General features: G+C 33.4%; 1 protein-coding gene across 6 annotated transcripts in view; it reads right to left on the reverse strand.

The window, feature by feature from the left end:
• Window positions 1–374: 374 nt before the first annotated feature.
• LOC139513072 (hemicentin-1-like) overlaps window positions 375–27,304 on the reverse strand; it is a 103,021-nt gene continuing 76,091 nt past the window's right edge. For 3 of the 6 annotated variants that reach the window (XM_071301218.1, XM_071301216.1, XM_071301215.1), the window contains 10 exons: window positions 26,288–26,422; window positions 22,127–22,252; window positions 20,391–20,510; window positions 19,361–19,492; window positions 18,641–18,769; window positions 14,946–15,068; window positions 14,558–14,653; window positions 12,283–12,405; window positions 2,147–2,273; window positions 375–1,016 (listed from right to left, as the gene is read on the reverse strand). In XM_071301218.1, the coding sequence (XP_071157319.1) occupies window positions 641–1,016; window positions 2,147–2,273; window positions 12,283–12,405; window positions 14,558–14,653; window positions 14,946–15,068; window positions 18,641–18,769; window positions 19,361–19,492; window positions 20,391–20,510; window positions 22,127–22,252; window positions 26,288–26,422 (1,487 nt within the window). In that variant the 3' untranslated portion in view covers window positions 375–640. Of the gene's footprint in view, window positions 1,017–2,146; window positions 2,274–12,282; window positions 12,406–13,959; window positions 14,073–14,557; window positions 14,654–14,945; window positions 15,069–18,640; window positions 18,770–19,360; window positions 19,493–20,390; window positions 20,511–22,126; window positions 22,253–26,287; window positions 26,423–27,304 lie in introns of those variants that run through there. The other 3 variants (XR_011662382.1, XM_071301219.1, XR_011662383.1) reach the window with 3 other exon arrangements.

The following is a 27,304-nucleotide window of genomic DNA, read 5'->3' on the forward strand; positions in this document are numbered from 1 at the left end:
TATATACAATATTAGACAATAATTGCATATAATCCCTATTTTTTTCTCTGGTTTTGGTTGCCATAGTTTGATGGCTGCAACACACATTTAATGGTATCTAGACACTTATAGGACAAATTTGTCCAAGTCTGGTTGCAATTGGTCTGGTAATTTCAGAGAAGATGTTTCTAAAAGTCAACAGGAGACAACAAATAACCAAAACCACATTAGAAGAACATTGCACCTTTGTATCAGGTGAGCTTAAAAGGCCCAGACATCTGTGAACATTTGTAAACTACTATTGCCTTAATTTTTCTCAATCCACCAAAACAGGTTCTATAATCCTCTTTCTTGTGTGTTATACGAAACAAAGAACTTGTAAACAGCAAAGTCAGTATATATATAAATGTAGTTTTATTACAATTGAGAATATCACAACTTTTATTATGAGCATCAAAAAAGATGCAATGTTTCCCCGAAGTATAGTATCATTGCAAATGCAGAATCTTTCCATCTACCAGTATTGAGTGTCTGCTTTATTATCCTGTTAATACTTACTTGCTTGTATAATTGTTAAACATACAGTTACATTACAGACTTTCTAAAGTTGTTTTTGTACACATAAACTTTTTATAACCCTCATATTAACTGTTACAAATACTTAATATGGATAAGCTGACACAGATATGTGTATAATAAAGGTTGTCTGATATCTTAATGAGTTTCTATTGTCATCATGAGACCTGGCACTCACTTTTATCTTATAGGTTGTCCTTTCAACCAACGGTTGTAAAGTAAATACAATCCCACTCCCTCCATCTGGTCGTAAATGGAAATCTATTTTTGGATCGTTTTCAATGATTGTAAAGTTTGAAAATAGTTTAACATTTTGATGATCATATGCTGTAAGTCTTATCAGGTCCTGATGAGATAAAAACCCACTTGGTAGTGCCAATGTACGAAATTCTATAACATCTGCAAACTTGGCATACGGTGGACAAGGTATGGTTGAATCCACACACTCTAACACACAATGACTGTAATATAAAATTAGTTTAATGATACTGTACTTATATAATATTCCCATACAATATTAAGAAATTCATTGGACATATATTTCCCTACTATACTTAAAATTCTACTTATGAACTAAGGCGGTTACTGTTGGTACCATAAACCTCTAAAATCAATCCCAACTCATTCATTGCAAACAGAATTTTATGCAAAATTGCATATCCATTAAAATTATGACCACTTTACACTAAATCTGTTGGATGTGTACTGGTTGATATTTTAATCTTGGAGAGCATGATAGTCGTAATTGACTTTGTACTACCTCTCATCAACTGAAAGTACTCTTATATCTGTGCTTTGTGTATATTAATATTGTTTTAATTTTGCACTTATCATTAGAGTTAAGCAATTGCAACTAATTTTTATAGTTTGTTCTTATGTTGTGCTTTCCCATGTTAGAGTTAGGGTTGAGTGCTAACAAACTTATCTAATTCTGCAAAAATCTTTAGGCGCCTAATCCAAGTCAGGAGCCTGTAGTCCATTGTTTGTTGTTGGTTCATGACTGTCATATTTGTTTTTTGTAAATTCTTTTGTTATAAATTAGTCTGCTAGTTTTCTTGTTTGAATTGTTTCAAATTTATCATGTTAAGGCCTTTTATAGCCTATTATACGGTATAAAAATTTCTCTAATAACTTATACCAACTTTATTACAATCTGTTTCTTACATGCATGGTAGTAAGAGACTTCAAAAATTGACGATTTACAATTTATGATGTGATAATGTTACGCCTATCTAGATGCTTTGTCATACTTTTTACCAAGAATACCACAATGAATAATTATACTGTAAAAAAGAAAATTGGCCTCACTTTCATTATTTTTCATCTTTAAAACAGAAATTTAAGTATCAACAACATTTCAATATTAAGGAAAAATTTACAAATTGGTAATTGAATATTTGATGATATTAATCAAGAATAAAATGGAGAATGGAAATGGGGAATATGTCAGAGACACCTGACCAAAGAGCAGAAAACAGCCAAAAGCTACCAATGGGTCTTCAATACAGCGAGAAAATTCCACACCCAGAGGTAGCCCTAATCATTTGAAAGTAACCTAATTCCAACTTCACTGATTTTGATACAAACTTACTTGGTTAAAGGATCTCTTCTGTAAGTCCTAGGACAAGGAGTATCTATGCATGAAAAATCTCCTCTCTGATTAAAACACATTCTCTCATCTCCACATTGTATGTTCTGTTCAATACATTCATTAATATCTATAATAAAAGTATATATGAAACTCAAAAAAATAAATAGGATTATAATAATATAAGAAACAGTATTGACCTGTAAATGTTCTTTTATTATGATGGTGGGTATCAATTTTCGAGGTTCATGGGTTCTAAAATATGTTGATCTAAGTTTCTAAAAGAAAGTAAAGTGAAGAATTTAAAGCCATCAGAAAAGAAAATTCTTGAAAAAATCAAATGTGTTTTAATGATTTATGGGACAGTTAGAACATAAGGTATCAAAAAGAAGATGTGGTATGATTGCCAATGAGACAACTATCCACAAAAGACCTAAATGAAGTGTTTATTTTCATATACTTGTTCCTTTTCTTATCACTGACTACATTCATCATTTTTTTCATAACATAATTGCTTTCGTAAATTATCTGACTAATTTAAGCTTAAAATATGATAATTCATATAATATTTCTGATAATTCTTTATAGAATGGCACTTGTATATGTTTTAGTATTTAATCTAGTGATATTTTAGTGATAGCAACAGATGTCATTACTGAAAGTCTGACTTTCATCGATCAAAACCATTTTTTTTAATGAAAAATTTTAAAAGTGGTACAGTTTAAATGGGTCAAATCCTGGTTGAAGTTGTATATATAGTTCTTAGAGCAATTGCTGATATATGTTTCAATGTTTTCTATAGATTATATGCTTGTATCCATGTCGTCAAACCTAAATGGGGATCTTTCTATGTCTTGGTTTGGACAATAGCATTTTATTCATTAAATTCATGGATAATCTTAAAAAGTCATCCACAGAAACTACACGAATTGGTACCCCCTATTAAGGGGGCTCGCTGGTATAAATCAATATTTTCTTTTAAATATAGGATTTCATGAAATTCTTTTGTGTGGTTTCAGAGAAGTTGTGATGACAAAATGTTGCAGAAGTACATTGAAGCAAATAAGTTCAAAGGGGTGTAACTCCTAGAAAAAAAATTGAATCGTAATTTCCTGTCGATATGCACAACTACATAGTATGTCCTTATTATCTTAAAAGGTTTCATGAAATTCTGTTGTGTAGTTTCAGAGGAGTTGCAATGACAAACTGTTGCAGTAGTACATTGAAGCAAATAAGTTCAATAGGTTGTAACTCCTGGAAAAAAAATTGAATCATAATTTCCTGTCGATATGCACATCTATGCAGTATGTCCTTATTATCTGAAAAGGTTTCATGAAATTCTGTTGTGTGGTTTGAGAGGAAATGGGATGACAAACTGTTGCAGTAGTACATTAAAGTAAATAAGTTCAAAGGGGCGCAGCTCCTAGAAAAAAAATTGAATCATAATTTCCTGTCGATATGCACAACTACATAGTATGTCCTTATTATCTAAAAAGGTTTCGTGAAATTCTGTTGTGTGGTTTGAGAGGAGTTGCGATGACAAGAAACAGGACTGAAGGACAGACGGACAGGTCAAAAACATTATACCCTCTGCAACTCGTTGCGTGGGGTATCATAAAATAAAAATATGGGGTCACCATTCATTTAAGCTCACAATCTGCCATCGAAAGAAGCATGCAAGAGAAAAAATGTAAGTAAGAACTAATTTACAGAAATCGCTTAAATTTTACAAGAGCTTAGTATAAGTACAGCTTATTTTAAAATAATAATAAAAAAATATAGGTCACTGATGAGTTGAAAAGACATTTCAATTTTCAGGCAAAAAGTGGCATTTTTTTCACCAAAGGGAGATAATTTGGAGCTTTTTATAAGTCATCTGAGGCCAAAACAAATAGATTTTATTGGTTGATTTTTGTACCACATCAAAAAAGTAATAACTAATAGTGTAATAAATAAAATTTGTAATGAAAATAAAAATGTTCAATTTTTGGTTGAATTTTTTGTACCCTCAAGCCTCCTTAAAAGTAATTTCACATCATCACAAAATACATTATATACAAGAAAAATTCATGTTTCAGTATGTGAAAATCTTTAGCAGCTGCGCAATTTCATGTCCTGTAGAAGAATATGTGCAAGTCAAGTTCATTTCTGTTGAGCCATTTTTATGGAAAGATTAACATAAACTGTGAAGCTGATGAGAGAAGCAATCTTTATAACCAATAACTTTTATAACACGAATTTCCAACTCTTTTTTATTCAATTGACCAAAAGATAAGAAGATAAAGCCATGCCATTGCACTTTTAATTATTAAACTGCATGTAAACCTTCAAGGAGCCTATCATTAAGTTCTATTTTTATCATGTCATCAGATGCACTATATATATCTACTAGTCTACCGACTTCCATTCATATTTTTATTGCAGTTCCAGTTCTTACTTGTAGAATATGAGTAATGGGACATTAAAATGTCTAGCCTGCAGCTGTTTATGAATTATGTAAAAAGATAATGAATTCAGAACTTACTTCACATAATTCCCAAGTTCTGACCTATTTCAAAGTATAAAAAAGAAGTTCCAATGTCACTCGTGTTGCACATATTTTGTCTTTCCAAGGACAATATTTTTCTTTAAAAATCTACTTTTGTTATTTAATTTTTTTAAACAGTAAATCTTACAGAAATGAAGGCTTGTGACAAAACGCAATGCAATTTACGATATAACTAGTAATTGTAAGGAGCATAACTATTTTAATAAAAGAACTGAGTTCCAATGTCCCCCTTGTTGCACATATTTTATCTGTCAAATTCAAAAGGGCAATAACTAAAAAAAAACTTTTTTTTTATAAATATCTTAGAGAGGTGAAGGCTTCAAAGAAAATACAATGTAATGTCTGATATAATTAATATTTCTAAGGGGCATAACTCATCAAAAATATATATGATCAGCACTTATTTTCAAAAGAGTCAAAGACATTGCTGATGTAAACCTATGGCAAGAATTGTTTACATGATATTGCTTACAATGCAATTTTCCATATAATCAACGCTTCCAAGATGTATTACTCTTTTACAAACCATAGATCAGTTTCAAACTTTTCCCAGTTATTGCTTATATAAACTTATGATGAAAGTTTCATAAAAATCTGGCAGGAATTTTACATGTGAAAACACTTACAATACCGGGGAACAATTAACCTGACCTATGCTGAGTTAATGATGCAAAAAAGAATTGTTGAGAGAAAATGGGTAATATAACATAATGACATATATACACCAAAAGATATCTAAGGACACAGTGCTTGATGTTTACATACAGTTCCAACATTAGCTTACCTGTACATTTTCTGCTATCTCTTGCTACTTTATATCCTGTGGACATTTATAATGAAAACTTTCTACTGGACTTACCTGTACACTTTCTTCCATCCCTGGCTACTTTATATCCTAGTGGACATTTACAGTAAAAACTTCCTACTGGACTTACCTGTACACTTTCTTCCATCCCTAGCTACTTTATATCCTAGTGGACATTTACAGTGAAATCTTCCTACTGAACTTACCTGTACACTTTCTTCCATCCCTGGCTACTTTATATCCTAATGGACATTTATAATGAAAACTTCCTACTGGACTTACCTGTACACTTTCTTCCATCCCTAGCTACTTTATATCCTAGTGGACATTTACAGTGAAAACTTCCTACTGGACTTACCTGTACACTTTCTTCCATCCCTGGCTACTTTATATCCTAGTGGACATTTACAGTGAAAACTTCCTACTGGACTTACCTGTACACTTCCTTCCATCCCTGGCTACTTTATATCCTAGTGGACATTTACAGTGAAAACTTCCTACTGGACTTACCTGTACATTTTCTTCCATCCCTGGCTACTTTATATCCTAATGGACATTTATAATGAAAACTTCCTACTGGACTTACCTGTACACTTTCTTCCATCCCTAGCTACTTTATATCCTAGTGGACATTGATAATGAAAACTTCCTACTGGACTAACCTGTACACTTCCTTCTATCCCTGGCTACTTGATATCCTAGTGGACATTTCAGTGAAAACTTCCTACTGGACTTACCTGTACACTTTCTTCCATCCCTGGCTACTTTATATCCTAATGGACATTTACAGTGAAAACTTCCTACTGGACTAACCTGTACACTTTCTTCCATCCCTAGCTACTTTATATCCTAGTGGACATTTACAGTGAAAACTTCCTACTGGACTTACCTGTACACTTTCTTCCATCCCTTGCTACTTTATATCCTAATGGACATTTACAGTGAAAACTTCCTACTGGACTTACCTGTACACTTTCTTCCATCCCTAGCTACTTTATATCCTAGTGGACATTTACAGTGAAAACTTCCTACTGGACTTACCTGTACACTTCCTTCTATCCCTGGCTACTTTATATCCTAGTGGACATTTACAGTGAAAACTTCCTACTGGACTTACCTGTACACTTTCTTCCATCCCTGGCTACTTTATATCCTGTGGACATTTATAATGAAAACTTCCTACTGGACTTACCTGTACACTTCCTTCTATTCCTGACTACTTTATATCCTAGTGGACATTTAGTGAAAACTTCCTACTGGACTTACCTGTACACTTTCTTCCATCCCTAGCTACTTTATATCCTAGTGGACATTTACAGTGAAAACTTCCTACTGGACTTACCTGTACACTTTCTTCCATCCCTAGCTACTTAATATCCTAGTGGACATTTACAGTGAAAACTTCCTAATGGACTTACCTGTACACTTTCTTCCATCCCTGGCTACTTTTATCCTGTGGACATTTATAATGAAAACTTCCTACTGGACTTACCTGTACACTTTCTTGCATCCCTAGCTACTTTATATCCTAGTGGACATTTACAGTGAATACTTCCTACTGGACTTACCTGTACACTTTCTTCCATCCCTAGCTACTTTATATCCTAGTGGACATTTACAGTGAAAACTTCCTACTGGACTTACCTGTACACTTTCTTCCATCCCTGGCTTCTTTATATCCTGTGGACATTTATAATGAAAACTTCCTACTGGACTTACCTGTACACTTTCTTCCATCCCTAGCTACTTTATATCCTAGTGGACATTTACAGTGAAAATTTCCTACTAGACTTACCTGTACACTTCCTTCCATCCCTGGCTACTTTATATCCTAATGGACATTTACAGTGAAAACTTCCTACTGGACTAACCTGTACACTTTCTTCCATCCCTAGCTACTTTATATTCTAATGGAAATTTATAATGAAAACTTCCTACTGGACTTACCTGTACACTTTCTTCCATCCCTGGCTACTTTATATCCTGTGGACATTTATAATGAAAACTTCCTACTGGACTTACCTGTACATTTTCTTCCATCCCTGGCTACTTTATATCCTAGTGGACATTTACAGTGAAAACTTCCTACTAGACTTACCTGTACACTTTCTTCCATCCTTAGCTACTTTATATCCTAGTGGACATTTACAGTGAAAACTTCCTACAGTATTGGTACAGTTATGTTAACCTTACCGGTAAACTTTCTGCCATCCCTGGCTACTTTATATCCTAGTGGACATTTACAATTAAAACTTCCTACTGGACTTACCTGTACACTTCCTTCTATCCCTGGCTACTTTATATCCTAGTGGACCTTTACAATTAAAACTTCCTACTGGACTTACCTGTACACTTTCTTCCATCCCAGGCTACTTTATATCCTTGTGCACATTTATAATGAAAACTTCTTACTGGATTTACCTGTACATTTTCTTCCATCCCTGGCTACTTTATATCCTAGTGGACATTTACAGTGAAAACTTCCTACTGGACTTACCTGTACACTTTCTTCCATCCCTGGCTTCTTTATATCCTAATGGACATTTACAGTGAAAACTTCCTACTGGACTTACCTGTACATTTTCTTCCATCCCTAGCTACTTTATATCCTAGTGGACATTTACAGTGAAAACTTCCTACTGGACTTACCTGTACATTTTCTTCCATCCCTGGCTACTTTATATCCTAGTGGACATTTACAGTGAAAACTTCCTACTGGACTTACCTGTACACTTCCTTCCATCCCTGGCTACTTTATATCCTAGTGGACATTTACAGTGAAAACTTCCTACTGGACTTACCTGTACATTTTCTTCCATCCCTGGCTACTTTATATCCTAGTGGACATTTACAGTGAAAACTTCCTACTGGACTTACCTGTACACTTTCTTCCATCCCTAGCTACTTTATATCCTAGTGAACATTTACAGTGAAAGCTTCCTACTGGACTTACCTGTACACTTTCTTCCATCCCTAGCTACTTTATATCCTAGTGGACATTTACAGTGAAAACTTCCTACTGGACTTACCTGTACACTTTCTTCCATCCCTGGCTTCTTTATATCCTGTGGACATTTATAATGAAAACTTCCTACTGGACTTACCTGTACACTTTCTTCCATCCCTAGCTACTTTATATCCTAGTGGACATTTACAGTGAAAATTTCCTACTAGACTTACCTGTACACTTCCTTCCATCCCTGGCTACTTTATATCCTAATGGACATTTACAGTGAAAACTTCCTACTGGACTAACCTGTACACTTTCTTCCATCCCTAGCTACTTTATATTCTAATGGAAATTTATAATGAAAACTTCCTACTGGACTTACCTGTACACTTTCTTCCATCCCTGGCTACTTTATATCCTGTGGACATTTATAATGAAAACTTCCTACTGGACTTACCTGTACATTTTCTTCCATCCCTGGCTACTTTATATCCTAGTGGACATTTACAGTGAAAACTTCCTACTAGACTTACCTGTACACTTTCTTCCATCCTTAGCTACTTTATATCCTAGTGGACATTTACAGTGAAAACTTCCTACAGTATTGGTACAGTTATGTTAACCTTACCGGTAAACTTTCTGCCATCCCTGGCTACTTTATATCCTAGTGGACATTTACAATTAAAACTTCCTACTGGACTTACCTGTACACTTCCTTCTATCCCTGGCTACTTTATATCCTAGTGGACCTTTACAATTAAAACTTCCTACTGGACTTACCTGTACACTTTCTTCCATCCCAGGCTACTTTATATCCTTGTGCACATTTATAATGAAAACTTCTTACTGGATTTACCTGTACATTTTCTTCCATCCCTGGCTACTTTATATCCTAGTGGACATTTACAGTGAAAACTTCCTACTGGACTTACCTGTACACTTTCTTCCATCCCTGGCTTCTTTATATCCTAATGGACATTTACAGTGAAAACTTCCTACTGGACTTACCTGTACATTTTCTTCCATCCCTAGCTACTTTATATCCTAGTGGACATTTACAGTGAAAACTTCCTACTGGACTTACCTGTACATTTTCTTCCATCCCTGGCTACTTTATATCCTAGTGGACATTTACAGTGAAAACTTCCTACTGGACTTACCTGTACACTTCCTTCCATCCCTGGCTACTTTATATCCTAGTGGACATTTACAGTGAAAACTTCCTACTGGACTTACCTGTACATTTTCTTCCATCCCTGGCTACTTTATATCCTAGTGGACATTTACAGTGAAAACTTCCTACTGGACTTACCTGTACACTTTCTTCCATCCCTAGCTACTTTATATCCTAGTGAACATTTACAGTGAAAGCTTCCTACTGGACTTACCTGTACACTTTCTTCCATCCCTGGCTACTTTATATCCTGTGGACATTTATAATGAAAACTTCCTACTGGACTTACCTGTACACTTTCTTCCATCCCTAGCTACTTTATATCCTAGTGGACATTTACAGTGAAAACTTCCTACTGGACTTACCTGTACACTTTCTTCCATCCCTAGCTACTTTATATCCTAGTGGACATTTACAGTGAATACTTCCTACTGGACTTACCTGTACACTTTCTTCCATCCCTAGCTACTTTATATCCTAGTGGACATTTACAGTGAAAACTTCCTACTGGACTTACCTGTACACTTTCTTCCATCCCTGGCTTCTTTATATCCTGTGGACATTTATAATGAAAACTTCCTACTGGACTTACCTGTACACTTTCTTCCATCCCTAGCTACTTTATATCCTAGTGGACATTTACAGTGAAAACTTCCTACTAGACTTACCTGTACACTTCCTTCCATCCCTGGCTACTATATATCCTAATGGACATTTACAGTGAAAACTTCCTACTGGACTAACCTGTACACTTTCTTCCATCCCTAGCTACTTTATATCCTAATGGACATTTATAATGAAAACTTCCTACTGGACTTACCTGTACACTTTCTTCCATCCCTGGCTACTTTATATCCTGTGGACATTTATAATGAAAACTTCCTACTGGACTTACCTGTACATTTTCTTCCATCCCTGGCTACTTTATATCCTAGTGGACATTTACAGTGAAAACTTCCTACTAGACTTACCTGTACACTTTCTTTCATCCTTAGCTACTTTATATCCTAGTGGACATTTACAGTGAAAACTTCCTACAGTATTGGTACAGTTACGTTAACCTTACCGGTAAACTTTCTGCCATCCCTGGCTACTTTATATCCTAGTGGACATTTACAATTAAAACTTCCTACTGGACTTACCTGTACACTTCCTTCTATCCCTGGCTACTTTATATCCTAGTGGACCTTTACAATGAAAACTTCTTACTGGATTTACCTGTACACTTTCTACCATCTCTTGCTTCTTTATATCCTAGTGGACATTTACAATGAAAACTTCCTACTGGACCTACCTGTACACTTCCTTCTATCCCTGGCTACTTTATATCCTAGTGGACATTTACAGTGAAAACTTCCTACTAGACTTACCTGTACATTTTCTTCCATCCCTTGCTACTTTATATCGTAGTGGACATTTACAGTGAAAACTTCCTACTGGACCTACCTGTACACTTCCTTCCATCCCTGGCTACTTTATATCCTAGTGGACATTTACAGTGAAAACTTCCTACTGGACTTACCTGTACATATTCTTCCATCCCTGGCTACTTTATATCCTAATGAACATTTACAGTGAAAACTTCCTACTGGACTTACCTGTACACTTCCTTCCATCCCTTGCTACTTTATATCCTAATGGACATTTACAATGAAAACTTCCTACTGGACTTACCTGTACACTTCCTTCCATCCCTGGCTACTTTATATCATAGTGGACATTTATAATGAAAACTTCCTACTGGACTTACCTGTACACTTCCTTCCATCCCTGGCTACTTTATATCCTAGTGGACATTTACAGTGAAAACTTCCTACTAGACTTACCTGTACATTTTCTTCCATCCCTTGCTACTTTATATCGTAGTGGACATTTACAGTGAAAACTTCCTACTGGACCTACCTGTACACTTCCTTCCATCCCTGGCTACTTTATATCCTAATGGACATTTACAGTGAAAACTTCCTACTGGACTTACCTGTACATTTCCTTCCATCCCTGGCTACTTTATATCCTAGTGGACATTTACAATGAAAACTTCCTACTGGACTTACCTGTACACTTCCTTCCATCCCTGGCTACTTTATATCCTAGTGGACATTTACAGTGAAAACTTCCTACTAGACTTACCTGTACATTTTCTTCCATCCCTGGCTACTTTATATCCTAATGAACATTTACAGTGAAAACTTCCTACTGGAATTACCTGTACACTTCCTTCCATCCCTTGCTACTTTATATCCTAATGGAAATTTACAGTGAAAACTTCCTACTGGACCTACCTGTACACTTCCTTCCATCCCTGGCTACTTTATATCCTAATGGACATTTACAGTGAAAACTTCCTACTGGACTTACCTGTACACTTCCTTCCATCCCTGGCTACTTTATATCCTAATGGACATTTACAGTGAAAACTTCCTACTGGACCTACCTGTACACTTCCTTCCATCCCTGGCTACTTTATATCGTAATGGACATTTACAATGAAAACTTCCTTATAGACCTACCTGTACACTTTCTTCCATCCCTGGCTACTTTATATCCTAGTGGACATTTACAGTGAAAACTTCCTACTGGACTTACCTGTACATTTTCTTCCATCCCTGGCTACTTTATATCCTAGTGGACATTTACAGTGAAAACTTCCTACTGGACTTACCTGTACACTTCCTTCCATCCCTTGCTACTTTGTATCCTAATGGACATTTACAGTGAAAACTTCCTACAGTATTTGTACAGTTATGTTGACAAACACCTACATCTTCCAAACATTCATTTATATCTACAAAAAAAAAGAAAAGAGAGAAGAATTTATTTATTTTGTATGTTCATAGACTTCAATGAAGAGGTCAATTAATATTTTGAGAATATATAATAAAATGCTGTTCCTTCCATTTGAAGATTTGATTCGAGTTTGTGATACAAGTGTAAAACATAATTGACTTATGTGAAAGTTTTTAAAAAATCTTATAAAAAAAACATGTAATATTCCCACCATATAAGAGCCATTACTCCCTTAAGTTGTAAGTTAGGGGAAGATCTTGACATCCTGAGCATTTGTTTTATTATCTATAACCATTTCCAGTCTAATATGAGACAGGCATTACCTGTGAAAGGGGACAAGCTATTAAGTCTGTATGAACTATTTTTTTTTAATTCAAACATATTTTAACTTCAAAATCTGTTAAAAAATAAACAGAAATACCCTACCTTTCTGTTTTTGGTTATGTTGTTAGGGATTTTAGTTGTGACGTTATTTAATTTATGACGTCATATTTAATGTAGACAAAGAAACGCTATCATCAGGTAACCTTTTTGCATATCATTATTAAAAATTAAATTGGTATTGCGTTCCTTCCTATATTTTACTAGACCAATAAATATATATTTTACTCAAAGTGACATGACAAAGAGACCAGAAAAAGGTACTAGATTTCTGCGCAGATGCGGGAATTAAAAACAGTGACAAAAAAAAGTTCATTAATATTAGTACATTGAAAATTTCGAAAATTTTCCCTGATTTTTTTTTATATTGATTTTTCCTCTGTTATAGGGGACTTTGTCCCCTTATTAAACAATTACTTGCATTTAATCCCTATGTTCTATTAAAGCCATGATGACTAAGTTGGTTAGATGACTGTATCATCAGATACATGTTTAAAACTATCTAAGCTAAAGATCATTGTGGCTAAGTTTTGTTTCAATTTGCCAACTTGTTTCAGAGGATATTTGTGATATTAAGGTGGTATGGGAGTCTAAAATAAAAATGATAAAATTTGTTCATACTTTGCCAAAACATAGTATCTATTGATATATGATGAAAAATATAATAAAAATGATAGGTCACCGCGCATTTTCTCAAGCTACAGGACGTGACAAAATGACACATTTTGTATGGATTATACAGGAAAAAACACCATTTTGTGATTAGAAATTAAACAAAATGATAGAATTGTAAAATACTTAAGGAAAAGATAGCTTTCAAAAAATGCTTTGAGAATATCAAAAAAAAAGATAGGGTCACTGTACGTTTTTTCCGGTTCTCTGTTTTTTACAATCCAAGATGGAGGAAGACACCCATACCACCTTAAATAAAAGATGTCAAGTGAAGAAATCTAATATTAAAAGGTATTTATAGCATAAAGATGTCCTTTTTTTGGTAATGAATTGATTTTTTCCTACCTCCAAACCTCTTGTATTTAGTATTTACTATCTCAAATCTCTTTAAATGTATTTTTCTTCCAAGTAATACAAAGAGAGAGACATCAGATGTTCCAAACAAATTGACATTTAGGTAATCTCTTTTGAATGTTAGTGTCTTAAGAAGCATTCTCACCTTAAATGATATTACTCAAAATAATAATCATGCAACCACTGTCATGCAAACATGCTAATTGACTGGTCTCTCAAAATTAAATAGAATATCTTCTATTCACAACCATTCTTCATCTAAATATAAATATAATAATTAATCATATATATATAACATGTCAAATTTTCAATAATTTGTGCTTTTCAAATTCAACATTCATTCTGTGTGAGTTCAAATAATATTTTCCAGTTTGTTGTTAAGTATGAATAGGGGTAAACAGCATTCATCTTTAAAACATGAAAAACACATTTAAACTGCCTTGTAAAGATAAGATTTAAAATTGATATTTCCTGAAATTCATATTTGTAATATTCTCTTAATAGATCTATCCAATGTGTCTTTGTATTCAATGAAAAGAAAAATCAATTTGACATTCTAGCTACATATGTGTAATAATAAAACAATATGCAAAAATGTGCTCATTCAATAATGACACAAAAAATGTGGTACACTGTGGAAGCATGTTTACACAAAACCAAAAATAAATTTAATTATTTCAGATTTTTTTTTAACCAAATGTTGTATAACAAACATTTAAAACAAGTAAATGCTGTTACATTACCAATACATTTATTCCATGTTGGGACATGTCTCATTCCTACAGGACAGGCTTGTCTCTTAAATCTAGACGGTTGGCTGGGTTCTAGGAACTCCAAGCCTAAAAATACACAAAAATTAGATCTAACTGACAACTTTATCTATTTTTTGTATGTGAAGCATTATAGACAAACTGGATTCAAAATTTTGAACAAGGTTGTTTCAATAAAAAAATTATAAGATGTTAATAAAAAGAGTTTCAGAAGTTGCTGATAAACATATGTTATTACATATTTTTTAGTTTGATAAACAATTCAGTAATCAGTTTGAAGAAAATTTCATAAAATAAAAAGTTAAGTTTGTCAGACCTTAAGCTCTGTCCTATAAGTAATGGAATAATGTATTATATGTACCAGCACATGACTTTCGATCAGCCAACTGTTTCTGACCAGGAGGACATATACACTCAAAGTCTCCATTTGTGTTCCAACACCTATAGGAACAAATTCCTGGAAATTCTCTACATTCATCTATATCTTAATAAAAAAAAATATAAAGGCTGAATATGCAATTTTCTTCTAGTCTGATTTGGCTCAGAGATTTTGTTTCTCCTGATATGAACACTCCAATTCAAAAAGTTAATGAATAAAGCAATGAAAGTCTTATATATATATGTTTGATATTATTTTACCAAGAGGCCTTACAATAAAAATTATACCAAAAGATGAACAAACATTTCATTGAATTATTCTGTGCAAGACTGAAAGAACAATTTAAAAACATCATAAACTAATAAAAAATAGATAGCCAGGTAATAACAGAAATCATGATACTATCAAATCATAAACATTTGTAAGCAAATATATATGGCAGTCAGCAGGGTTTAAGATCATCAGTTGTTCGACCTGCTAGTCAAATGCATTTTGTTAAAATATATTTTTTTCACTCTTTTGGTCTTTTGGAAAATGTTGTTTGTGCTGTATTTAGACCCTTCTACAACAACTTTTTATCCAACACAATCATAGGTTTGAATGTTGTTTTCAATTTAGACTTGTTTATATATATATATGTTTTCAATTTAGACTTGTTTAGACAAGTCTAAATTGAAAACAACATTCAAACCTATGATTGCGTTGGACAAAAACCGCAATTTTTATACGTGTGCATGTAACGAATTTCATTGAAGAAGGGTCTAAATACAGCACAAACAACATTTTCCAAAAGACAAAAAAAGTGAAAAAAGTATATTTAAACAAAACGCATTTGACTAACAGGTTGAACAACTGATGTTCTTAAACCCTGCTGACTGCCATTGGCGATTGCCAAATAAAACTGATCACGAGATGTAACAAAATGGATCTTAATATAAATTAAATACTAAACAGAAAACAATGAACTTGTGGCCAATATATATATGTAATTGTAACTATCTAATAATATCATTGCATGCTTTTGTCATTCCAAACTTGCATGAAAAAGCACAACCTCATTAACTGAATATAACACTTTCCATAAGAGAAAGCACTGGCAACACTTAAAGTTAACTAATTAATCATCCAAGTATGGTGAAGGTAGAGGACCCGGATAGGCATGACAACAGTCATCTTCATTTGACATTTTTTGCAGGAGTAATGGGTATTTGACCATTCTTTTACTATTGTAGCACAGTATGACTTTGTGAACTCATATACTTGGTATAATTGTTTGCAGTCATGTGACCAAATTATATCATTTTGATTGAACCATTTTTACAGGAGTTATAAGACTTTTACCAAACTTAGACATTATAATTTCCCCATAGTAGAAATGGTACTTAAAACTACTTGTTTCTTCTGTTGTATTATTTGAAAACTTAGTGCTAAATTTAATTGATTGGTTTATTGATTATTGGTTGATTGATGTCTAGAGGCAAATATGTCAATCATATTAGGGACAAGTACCTAACTTATTTGTTATTTCAACTTAGAATTTTTCATATAAATTCAACCAGAAAAGTTATATTCTAATCACCTGAATAAAGAGGATCACTGATGAAACAAAAAACACACTTGATATGCAACACATAACAATACATGACTAGGATGACACAGAACAATACATGACTAGGATGACACAAAACAATACAAGACTAGGATGACACATAACAATACATGACTAGGATGACACAAAACAATACATGACTAGGATGACACAAACAATACATGACTCAGATGACACAAAACAATACATGACTAGGATGACACAAAACTATACATGACTAGGATGACACATAACAATACATGACTAGGATGACACAAAACAATACATGACTAGGATGACACAAACAATACATGACTAGGATGACACAAACAATACATGACTATGATGACACAAAACAATACATGACTAGAATGCCACAAACAATACATGACTAGGATGACACAAAACTATACATGACTAGGATGACACAAAACAATACATGACTAGGATGACACAAACAATACATGACTAGGATGACACAAACAATACATGACTCAGATGACACAAAACAATACATGACTAGGATGCCACAAACAATACATGACTAGGATGACACAAAACTATACATGACTAGGATGACACAAAACAATACATGACTAGGATGACACAAACAATACATGACTAGGATGACACAAACAATACATGACTAGGATGACACAAAACTATACATGACTAGGATGACACAAAACAATACATGACTAGGATGACACAAAACAATACAAGACTAGGATGACACATAACAATACATGACTAGGATGACACAAAACAATACATGACTAGGATGACACAAACAATACATGACTCAGATGACACAAAACAATACATGACTAGGATGACACAAAACTATACATGACTAGGATGACACAAAACTATACATGACTAGGATGACACAAAACAATACATGACTAGGATGACACAAACAATACATGACTAGGATGACAAACAATACATGACTCAGATGACACAAAACAATACATGACTAGGATGCCACAAACAATACATGACTAGGATGACACAAAACTATACATGACTAGGATGACACAAAACAATACATGACTAGGATGACACAAACAATACATGACTAGGATGACACAAAACAATACATGACTAGGATGACACAAAAATATACATGACTAGGATGACACAAACAATACATGACTAGGATGACACAAACAATACATGACTAGGATGACACAAAACAATACATGACTAGGATGACACAAAACAATACATGACTAGGATGACACAAAATTGTACAAGACTAGGATGACACAAACAATACATGACTAGGATGACACAAAACTATACATGACTAGGATGACACAAAACAATACATGACTAGGATGACACAAACAATACATGACTAGGATGACACAAAATTATACAAGACTAGGATGACACAAACAATACATGACTAGGATGACACACAATTATACAAGACTAGGATGAAAGTGTTCTCATTTCTTTTGAGCAAAAAGGTCAAATATATTTTGTTTACAGTATGGATGTAAGAATAAACGTATTTACACTTTTGGTATTTAGCTGAATTTTGTCTCCAAATGACTTAGATGGCCTCTGAATAACCTTTTGACGTAAAGCGACAATCACTTTTTTATTGTGACTTCAAATTTATTGAATTGTTATGTCAAAGTTTACGGGAACCTGTGTGATTCTACATAATGGCGGACAAATTCGCATACAAATGTAAATGCGTCTATTAAAAGGCCATGTGACAAGAGTCCCCTGACCTGGTAAAGACCCACTTTTAAATCTGACAGGAGTAACTTTAAAGTAGGGTCAACAATCCTAGCATCTATGAGAGCTTTCTGTCAAATTGTCTCAGAATGTAATAGTCAAAGTTCCATAACTCCTGGTCAATTCAAAACGATGGTATAACTACACATGATGACAAATAATCCTACAAAGTATGACAGTTTTTTGTATAACGGACTAAGAGTTTTACTACTCAAAAAAACAGTCAAAGTCCAATCACTCCTGAAAGTAATGGTCAAATGAAAAGCACTGTATTATATGGTCAACAACACATAATGACATCCAATGTTTTCCAATGGGTTAAAAAAGATCTTACCTAAACAAGGTTGACCTGGTCCTGTAGACCTGTATCCATGTTGACACTGACAGTAGTAGCTCCCTTCAGTATTGATACATCTTTGGTTAGAGTAACATCTGTGTTGATTTGTCAAACATTCATTTATATCTAAAAATAGATTTACAATATTAATGTATCATGGAGTACATGTAGAATATAAGTCAGAAATGTTCAAAATATAATTACAACAATTATGTAAAATAAAAACAGGAGACTCTAAACAGAGCTTGGAGTAAAAAAATAAGTAGATGTGGTATGATTGGCAATAAGACAACCATCCTTCTAAGATCTAATGTAATCAATTATACGTTTCTATAAAGTCTTCAATACAGAGCATAAGTCAACATCATTTAGTAACATATAAAAGGCACAAATGACCAGTGTAAAAAAAATTAAACTAAAACAGTAAACAGCCTGATTAATATACAAAGCAATGCTTATAGCTATTCTATTGATACCAGGCACATCTCTTTGTGAGTAAACATATCAGGCAGATATATTTAACATCATTCTCATTTTTATTTCAATTAACTAGAAAGAACAGTCATTAGGTCTTTGAAATAGACAGTAAAAAAAAATGTTCACCTTAATAAAACTTTCACCAGGGACAATCTCAGAACATAGTGACTATACATTTTGTACTAAAAAGAAGTTATTGATGCTATAACTGGAGTCATTTATGACATTTTACTAAAATACCTGTACAAGATCCATCTGCTTGTTGTTGAAGGCCAAGTGAACACCTTGTCTTACATTGATAGCTCCCTCTGGTGTTGATACAATCCTGATCTATTCCACATTCATGTCCTCCCCCTCTGCATTCATCTATATCTGTTGTATAATATGTGACTTTTGTATTTCATATTATTTATCTTTTTATATACATTTGTAATACAAGTTAAATAACCAGGTTTATCCGAACTTGACAGAGTATATAAATATTTTATAATCCACATTTATAATACAAGTGTCCTGATATCAACATTTTTTGCCTTTTTAATCTTTGTCAACAATTTCCCCCCAGTGTACATAAAGTCTCATATACTCTGTTATTACTCATGATAAGTGAGAAATTCACATGACAAATAAAGTTTTATTTCTTTCTGAGTAGTCAATAAAAAATGAAAATGAGGTCAAGGACAAACAATATTCAAGTGGTCACTGAACCATGAAAATGAGGTAAAGGACAATGGACATATGACAGATGAAAACTATATAACATAAGGCATCAATTTACAAAGTATGAAGCATCCAGTTCTTCCACCTTCTAAAATATCAAGCTTTTAAGAATTTAGCTAATGCCACCACTGCTGCCAGATCACTATCCCTATGTCGAGCTTTCTGCAACAAAAGTCGCAGGCTCTACAAAATTCCTCAACACAAATAGTTTACGCTGCAGCCAGATAGTAAAACCTATATCATGCATACTGCAACTTTCTTCCCATCCAGAATAAAATGGCATGAAATTTAGGGAGTATTTAGTATGTTTCTCAGATCTGTAGTATCTCCGAAGTTCTGGGTACCATTAAAATAAATAATGCAATTAAAAGTATGTTGATATTTTTCAGCACAAGACATGTCAATGTATTGCTTTAATATGGAATGACTGTCATAGTATTAGGACTTAAAGACAAATTAGCCATGAATTCTTGAAATTGAAGAATTTAACATAAAAAGTAATGAATTAGTCAGGCTCCTCCTAAATCCTACTGGACAGATGACCACCTACCTTCACACAAGTACTTCCTATACAGTCTGAAACCTGCTGGACAAGCACATGTGTAGGATCCTATGGTGTTCCTACAGATATGGGAACATGATGACTGGTCTGTTCTACACTCATTTACATCTGGAATGGAAAGAAATCAGACTATTCATACATAACAATATAGTTCATGTTGGTTATCCAAAAGCATGCCCTGCATGTAGACCTTCATAAAATGCTACTGTACATTTGGTTAACATATGTTTATTTCCTGTGACTTCAAAATTCCTTAATAAAGAAAATACATACATTTTTAAAGGGGCTTAACATTAGAACGGTTAAAGTTACAGCACCCAAATTCAAATTTGACTTGTGTTTTATTGTAATAAGCATTATGCATAAGTTTCATAACATTTGGTTGAGACAAACTAAAGTTCAAGAATGGAAACAAATTTCTTGATATATATACTGACAGACAAACAGATGACAACTGTAACAAATTATGCCCTTCCCACGGAGGCTGGAGCATACAAAAGCAACAGGGGTCAGTCTGTCAGGAAATCAATCAATATTTCATACCACTATTGTAGTACATTTTATCGATTTCTATAATATTCAGTTGGACTGGGTGCACTTTTACAATTTGCTGCAAAAATTTCATTAACAACAAACATTACATTGTTGATATAAAAATATGACAGTAAAATTCATAGTTTGTACATGTTTAGAAATATGAGGAATTTCCATTCCTTATAATAAACTTTTACTTCCTGAACATAAAATATTAATTTACATACATTTTTTTCTTATCCAGCTTGTTTTTATAACTGAACATGACATAAAACATTGTTAAACAGGACCTATCAAAAATTAATTATATATTTTTTATTTTAACATCTAAAATGATTTTTGAACACGATAATGACTTCATATCTACTATTCAAAATATGTTCAAAATGTAATATATATAAACTCATAGTAGCGTTTCACTAGGAAGTACTGACGTTCAAAGGGAATATGAAATCTTGTTCAAGGTCAGGTTGGATAGTCATAACCAAACAAATAGTGATTAAGCTATAAATATAAAAAAAAATTGTGCGTTATTTTTCTTTCTGAATAAAATAAAAAAGAATTCCAAACCTATCAAATTGCAGAATGGTGAAAAAAAATAAATATATCTTACCTCCCGCCAAATAAAAAGTCTATTTTTTTATGAGATTTTAAAATTTTCTTGTGGTTGCTTTTTTTTTGGAGGGGTGGGTATGGTATTTGTTTCTCACCCCCCCCCCCCCCCCCCCTCCCAAAAAAAGGATTTTTATATCATAAATGCAATGCTAAAATGCCTGGGGAGATCACAGATCACTATTCCCTTTAGGTAAAGTCCTCCATTCCAGTATAAACACTATCATGGGATCATATGAGTACGTGATATACAATTTATTTTATTTCAAAAGTGATTATTTTAATCAATAATAATAATCTCCATGATCTGAGTGCTTTCTCCTTTTCATTATATCTCTATTGATATGCTAATATAATCATGTTCTATAAATAGAATGATCGACCTGGATAATTATTAAAAGAGCTTAGGACATTTCTCTTAAGAAAAAAACCTATATCTGAAAAAATATTCCAGAATAGTACCAATAAACTCATCATAGATAACAGGATTGAAACTTTGTATTTTTGCCACAAAAGACGCTTGAATACGAAAAAAGTAATAAAGGCCAAAATTATTTCTGCATTTTGATTGCATGTACCTGTGCATCTACCACTGTTATCAGTTTTAAGTTGAAATCCCTCACTACATGTACAGGTATAACCTCCAGGTATATTCTGACAGTTATGTCCACATACTTCTGGTGTTTCTCTACATTCATCTTTGTCTGAAACAAGAGTGCACACACTGAAATGTCTCGCCTTCTTTACTTATCATTGATATTTTGTTGATAGTCCTAAATATAAAGCTTTATTACAACTGTCACATAAACTTTACATAAACCAAGAAACGTAACATTGACCTTAGAACCATGAAAATGAGGTCAAGGTCAGATGAACAATGCCAGGCAGGCATGTACAGCTAACAATTCTCTCATACAACAAATACAGTTGACCTATTGCTTATAGTTTAAGAAAAACAGACCAAAACACAAAAATCTTAACACTAAGCAATGAACCGTGAAAACTAGGTCATAGTCAAATAAAACCTGCGCGACCAACATATAGATCAAAAATATTTCCATACACCAAATATAGTTGACCTATTGCATACAGTATAAGAAAAAAAGACCAAAACCAAAAACTTAACTTTGACCATTGAACCATGAAAATGAGTTTAAGGTCAGATGACACCTGCCAGCTAGACATGTACACCTTACAATCATTCCATACACCAAATATAGTAGACCTATTGCATACAGTATAAGAAAAAAAGACCAAAAAACAAAAACTGAATTATAACCACTGAACCACGAAAATGAGGTCACGGTCAGATGACACCAGACAGTTGGATATGTACACCTTACAGTGCTCCAATACACCGAATATACTAGATCAAAAATATTTCCATACACTAAATATAGTTGACCTATTGCATACAGTATAAGAAAACCAGTTGCTTCGCAGGGCGCAGCATTATACGACCGCAGAAGTTGAACCCTGAACGGTTGGGGCAAGTATGGACACAACATTCAAGCTGGATTCAGCTCTAAATTTGGATTGTGATTAAATAGTTGACACAGCATAGGTTTCTGACACAGAATGAATGTGGTCTAATGAACTTAAACAAAAAAATTTTGCCTTTGAGCAATTCACTATGCTGTTGAATATTAATCCTCTCAAAAAAATGTTTGAAGAAATTTTCTTTTTATTTATGAAATCTGAAATGAAAAAAATTGACCCCCCAATTTTTTTTTCACATCCCCCTTTCCCTTATTTCAAAACTGATCTCAATTCAAATTTCTAATGAAGTTTGCAACAATAACTACTCATTTAAATACATCATAAAATATTAAAATGTAAAAAAAGTGCTTGTTATTACTGAATGGTAAAGATTGTTTTAATCTTTCAGTTGGTAGTAAAAGTGAATATACATTGTATATTGTATAAAACAAAGATTTAAGTTGATTCAACTACTATTCTGGACAAAGAAAGATAACTCCAATTGAAATCCAATTGGAATTTCTTGCTATTGCACAATATTGTGCAATTAGATATTTTTTGCTATTGTGCAATACTGTGCAATTGAAAATATTTGCTATTGCACAATACTGTGCAATTGAAGATTTCTTGCTATTGCACAATACTGTGCAATTGAAGATTTCTTGCTATTGCTGAATACTGTGCAATTGAAAATTTCTTGCTATTGCACAATACTTAATATAATAATTTTGGATCCTGATTTGGACCAACTTGAAAACTGGGCCCATAATCAAAAATCTAAGTACATGTTTAGATTCAGCATATCAAAGAGGCCCAAGAATTCAATTTTTGTTAAAATCAAACTTAGTTTAATTTTGGACCCTTTGGACTTTAATGTAGACCAATTTTAAAACGGGACCAACAATTAAGAATCTACATACACAGTTAGATTTGGCATATCAAAGAACCCCAATTATTCAATTTTTTATGAAATCAAACAAAGTTTAATTTTGGACCCCGATTTGGACCAACTTGAAAACTGGGCCAATAATAAAAAATCTAAGTACATTTTTAGATTCAGCATATCAAAGAACCCCAAGCATTCAATTTTTGTTAAAATCAAACTAAGTTTAATTTTGGACCCTTTGGACCTTAATGTAGACCAATTTGAAAACGGGACCAAAAATTAAGAATCTACATACACAGTTAGATTCGGCATATCAAAGAACCCCAATTTATTCAATTTTTGATGAAATCAAACAAAGTTTAATTTTGGACCCTTTGGGCCCTTTATTCCTAAACTGTTGGGACCAAAACTCCCAAAATCAATACCAACCTTCCTCATACCTGTCAACTCACCCGTTTTTTGCGGGTGACACCCGTTATTTTCACCTCTCACCCGGGAGTTTTTCTTTACCCAGCGGGTCCCGGGAATTTCTAACATTACCCGTTTCACCCGGATTTCTGACCGGAATTGTTTCCGGTATTTAGAAGTAATACGACCTTCGGTTTTATCGGTCTTTTTCAATGTAACCAAAAGTCAAAATGTAGGACTGTTTACCTGAGCTACGTACCGTGTAAATTAATGTTCTCTGACAGTGAAATAGCTTCAGGTTATTCCTGTGGAAAAACTAAAACCACCCAAATAGTAAAGAGGGCCCTTTCAGTTGAAAATAACAAAGTGGTAGTTGAAAACAAGCCAAGATTTTTTGTTTTGTCAAAACTTGCTAAAACATTACTGGTTTTGCCAAACAGCAATGCAGACAGTGAGAGGGCATTTTCTTTAGTAAAGAAAATAGCTACAGAGTTTAGGGCTGATCTTAATTAGGATACACTGTGTGCTCTTCTTTCTTGTAAAATGAATACACATTTGCATTGCTATGAACTGAAACCAAGTGCAGTTCTTTTAAAGAATGCCAAGTCTGCTACTATGGAATATAACAATAGTCTGAAATAAACTTGTATACATGTTCTAACTGTTTCATATACATATTGACTATATAAATTATATATAAACATATTTTTGTTCTTCAATTGAGCCCGCAAAATGTCGTACGCGTTATGACCTGAGATTTTTTTTCTCAATGCAGGTCATGACCTGACTTTTCATTTTCAGAGGTTGACAGGTATGCTTCCTTTTATGGTCATAAACCTTGTGTTTAAGTTTCATACATTTCTATTTACTTATACTAAAGTTATTGTGCGAAAACCAAGAATAATGCTTATTTGGGCCCTTTTTTGGCCCCTAATTCCTAAACTGTTGGAACCAAAACTCCCAAAATCAATCCCAACCTTTCTTTTGTGGTCATAAACTTTGTGTCAAAATTTCATAGATTTCTATTAACTTAAACTAAAGTTATAGTGCGAAAACCAAGAAAATGCTTATTTGGGCCCTTTTTGGCCCCTAATTCCTAAAATGTTGGGACCAAAACTCCCAAAATCAATCCCAACCTTCCTTTTGTGGTAATAAACCTTGTGTTAAAATTTCATAGATTTCTATTCAGTTTTACTAAAGTTAGAGTGCGAAAACTAAAAGTATTCGGACGACGACGACGACGACAACGTGATAGCAATATACGACGAAAAATTTTTCAAATTTTGCGGTCGTATAAAAAGACCAAAACACAAACTCTGAACTATAACCACTGAACAATGAAAATGAGGTCAAGGTCAGATGACACCAGCCACTTGGACATGTACACCCTACAGTGCTCCCATACACCGAATATACTAGACCTATTTTTTTTAGTATCTGGGTACGCACATACCAAATATAGTTATCCTATTACTTACAATAAGAGAGAATTTAACATTACAAAAAAATCTTAACATTTTTTTTTCAAGTAGTCACTGAACCAAGAAAATGAGGTCAAGGACATTGAACATGTGTCTGACAGAAACTTTGTAACATGAGGCATCCATATACAAAGTATGAAGCATCCAGGTCTTCCACTTTCTAAAATATAAAGCTTTTAAGAAGTTAGCTAACACGGCTGCTGCCAGAACACAATCCCCATGATGAGCTTTCTGCGACAAAAAATTAATACGTAATAATTTCGAATTTTTTTTACTGTTCACTAATTACTATGTCCAATTGAATGGTATTGAATCATTTCAAATGATCAACCAGTTGTTTAATACCTTTAAGTCTTATAATTATTTTTAAGGAGGCGATTCAAAATATATATTTTCTAATAGGCATATATAACCATTGTAATGTCTAGATGATTTGTAAATTGAATAAAGTGTATAATGTTTTCTTCTCAGGTTAACAGACATACCAATACATTTCTGTCCATCACCAGATCGTCTGTAACCATCTTTACACATCACCGCACAAATAAATGATCCTTCAATGTTGATACATTCATTGTCAAGGTCACAGCCTCCATTGTTATTATCACATTCATCTATATCTGTATTTAAAAAACAGAAAAATTTTCATCAGTTTTTTATGAATATTATAATCAAGATTATCATTTACTAGTAATTTTACACTAGTAATTTTTGGGACCCGTTATAGCTTGCTGCTTTTGGTGTGAGCCAAAGCTCTGTGTTGAAGACTGTACTTTGACCTATAATAGTTTACTTTAATAAATTGTGACTTGGATGGAGAGTTGTCTCATTAGCACTCATACCACATCATCTTATATCTACTTGGTAAATACAGATAAATTCTATGGATAGTATGTTCAATAGCAGCCATGCATGATGATATCTATATTAGTCACGGTTACAAAGACTTTTATCACATGTATCAGCCATCTGTGATGATATCTATATTAGTCCCCATTACAAAGACTTTATCACATGTATCAGCCATCCGTGATGATATCTATATTAGTCCCCGTTACAAAGACTTTATCACATGTATCAGTCATCCGTGATGATATCTATATTAGTCACCGTTACAAAGACTTTATCACATGTATCAGCCATCCGTGATGATATCTATATTAGTCCCCCTTACAAAGACTATATCACATGTATCAGCCATGCGTGATGATATCTATATTAGTCACCGTTACAAAGACTTTATCACATGTATCAGCCATCCGTGATGATATCTATATTAGTCCCCGTTACAAAGACTTTATCACATGTATCAGCCATCCGTGATGATATCTATATTAGTCCCCGTTACAAAGACTTTATCACATGTATCAGCCATGCGTGATGATATCTATATTAGTCACCGTTACAAAGACTTTATCACATGTATCAGCCATGCGTGATGATATCTATATTAGTCACCGTTACAAAGACTTTATCACATGTATCAGCTATGCGTGATGATA

This window comes from Mytilus edulis, chromosome 2, assembly GCF_963676685.1.
Source record: "Mytilus edulis chromosome 2, xbMytEdul2.2, whole genome shotgun sequence".
NCBI classification, from domain to species: Eukaryota; Metazoa; Mollusca; class Bivalvia; order Mytilida; family Mytilidae; genus Mytilus; species Mytilus edulis.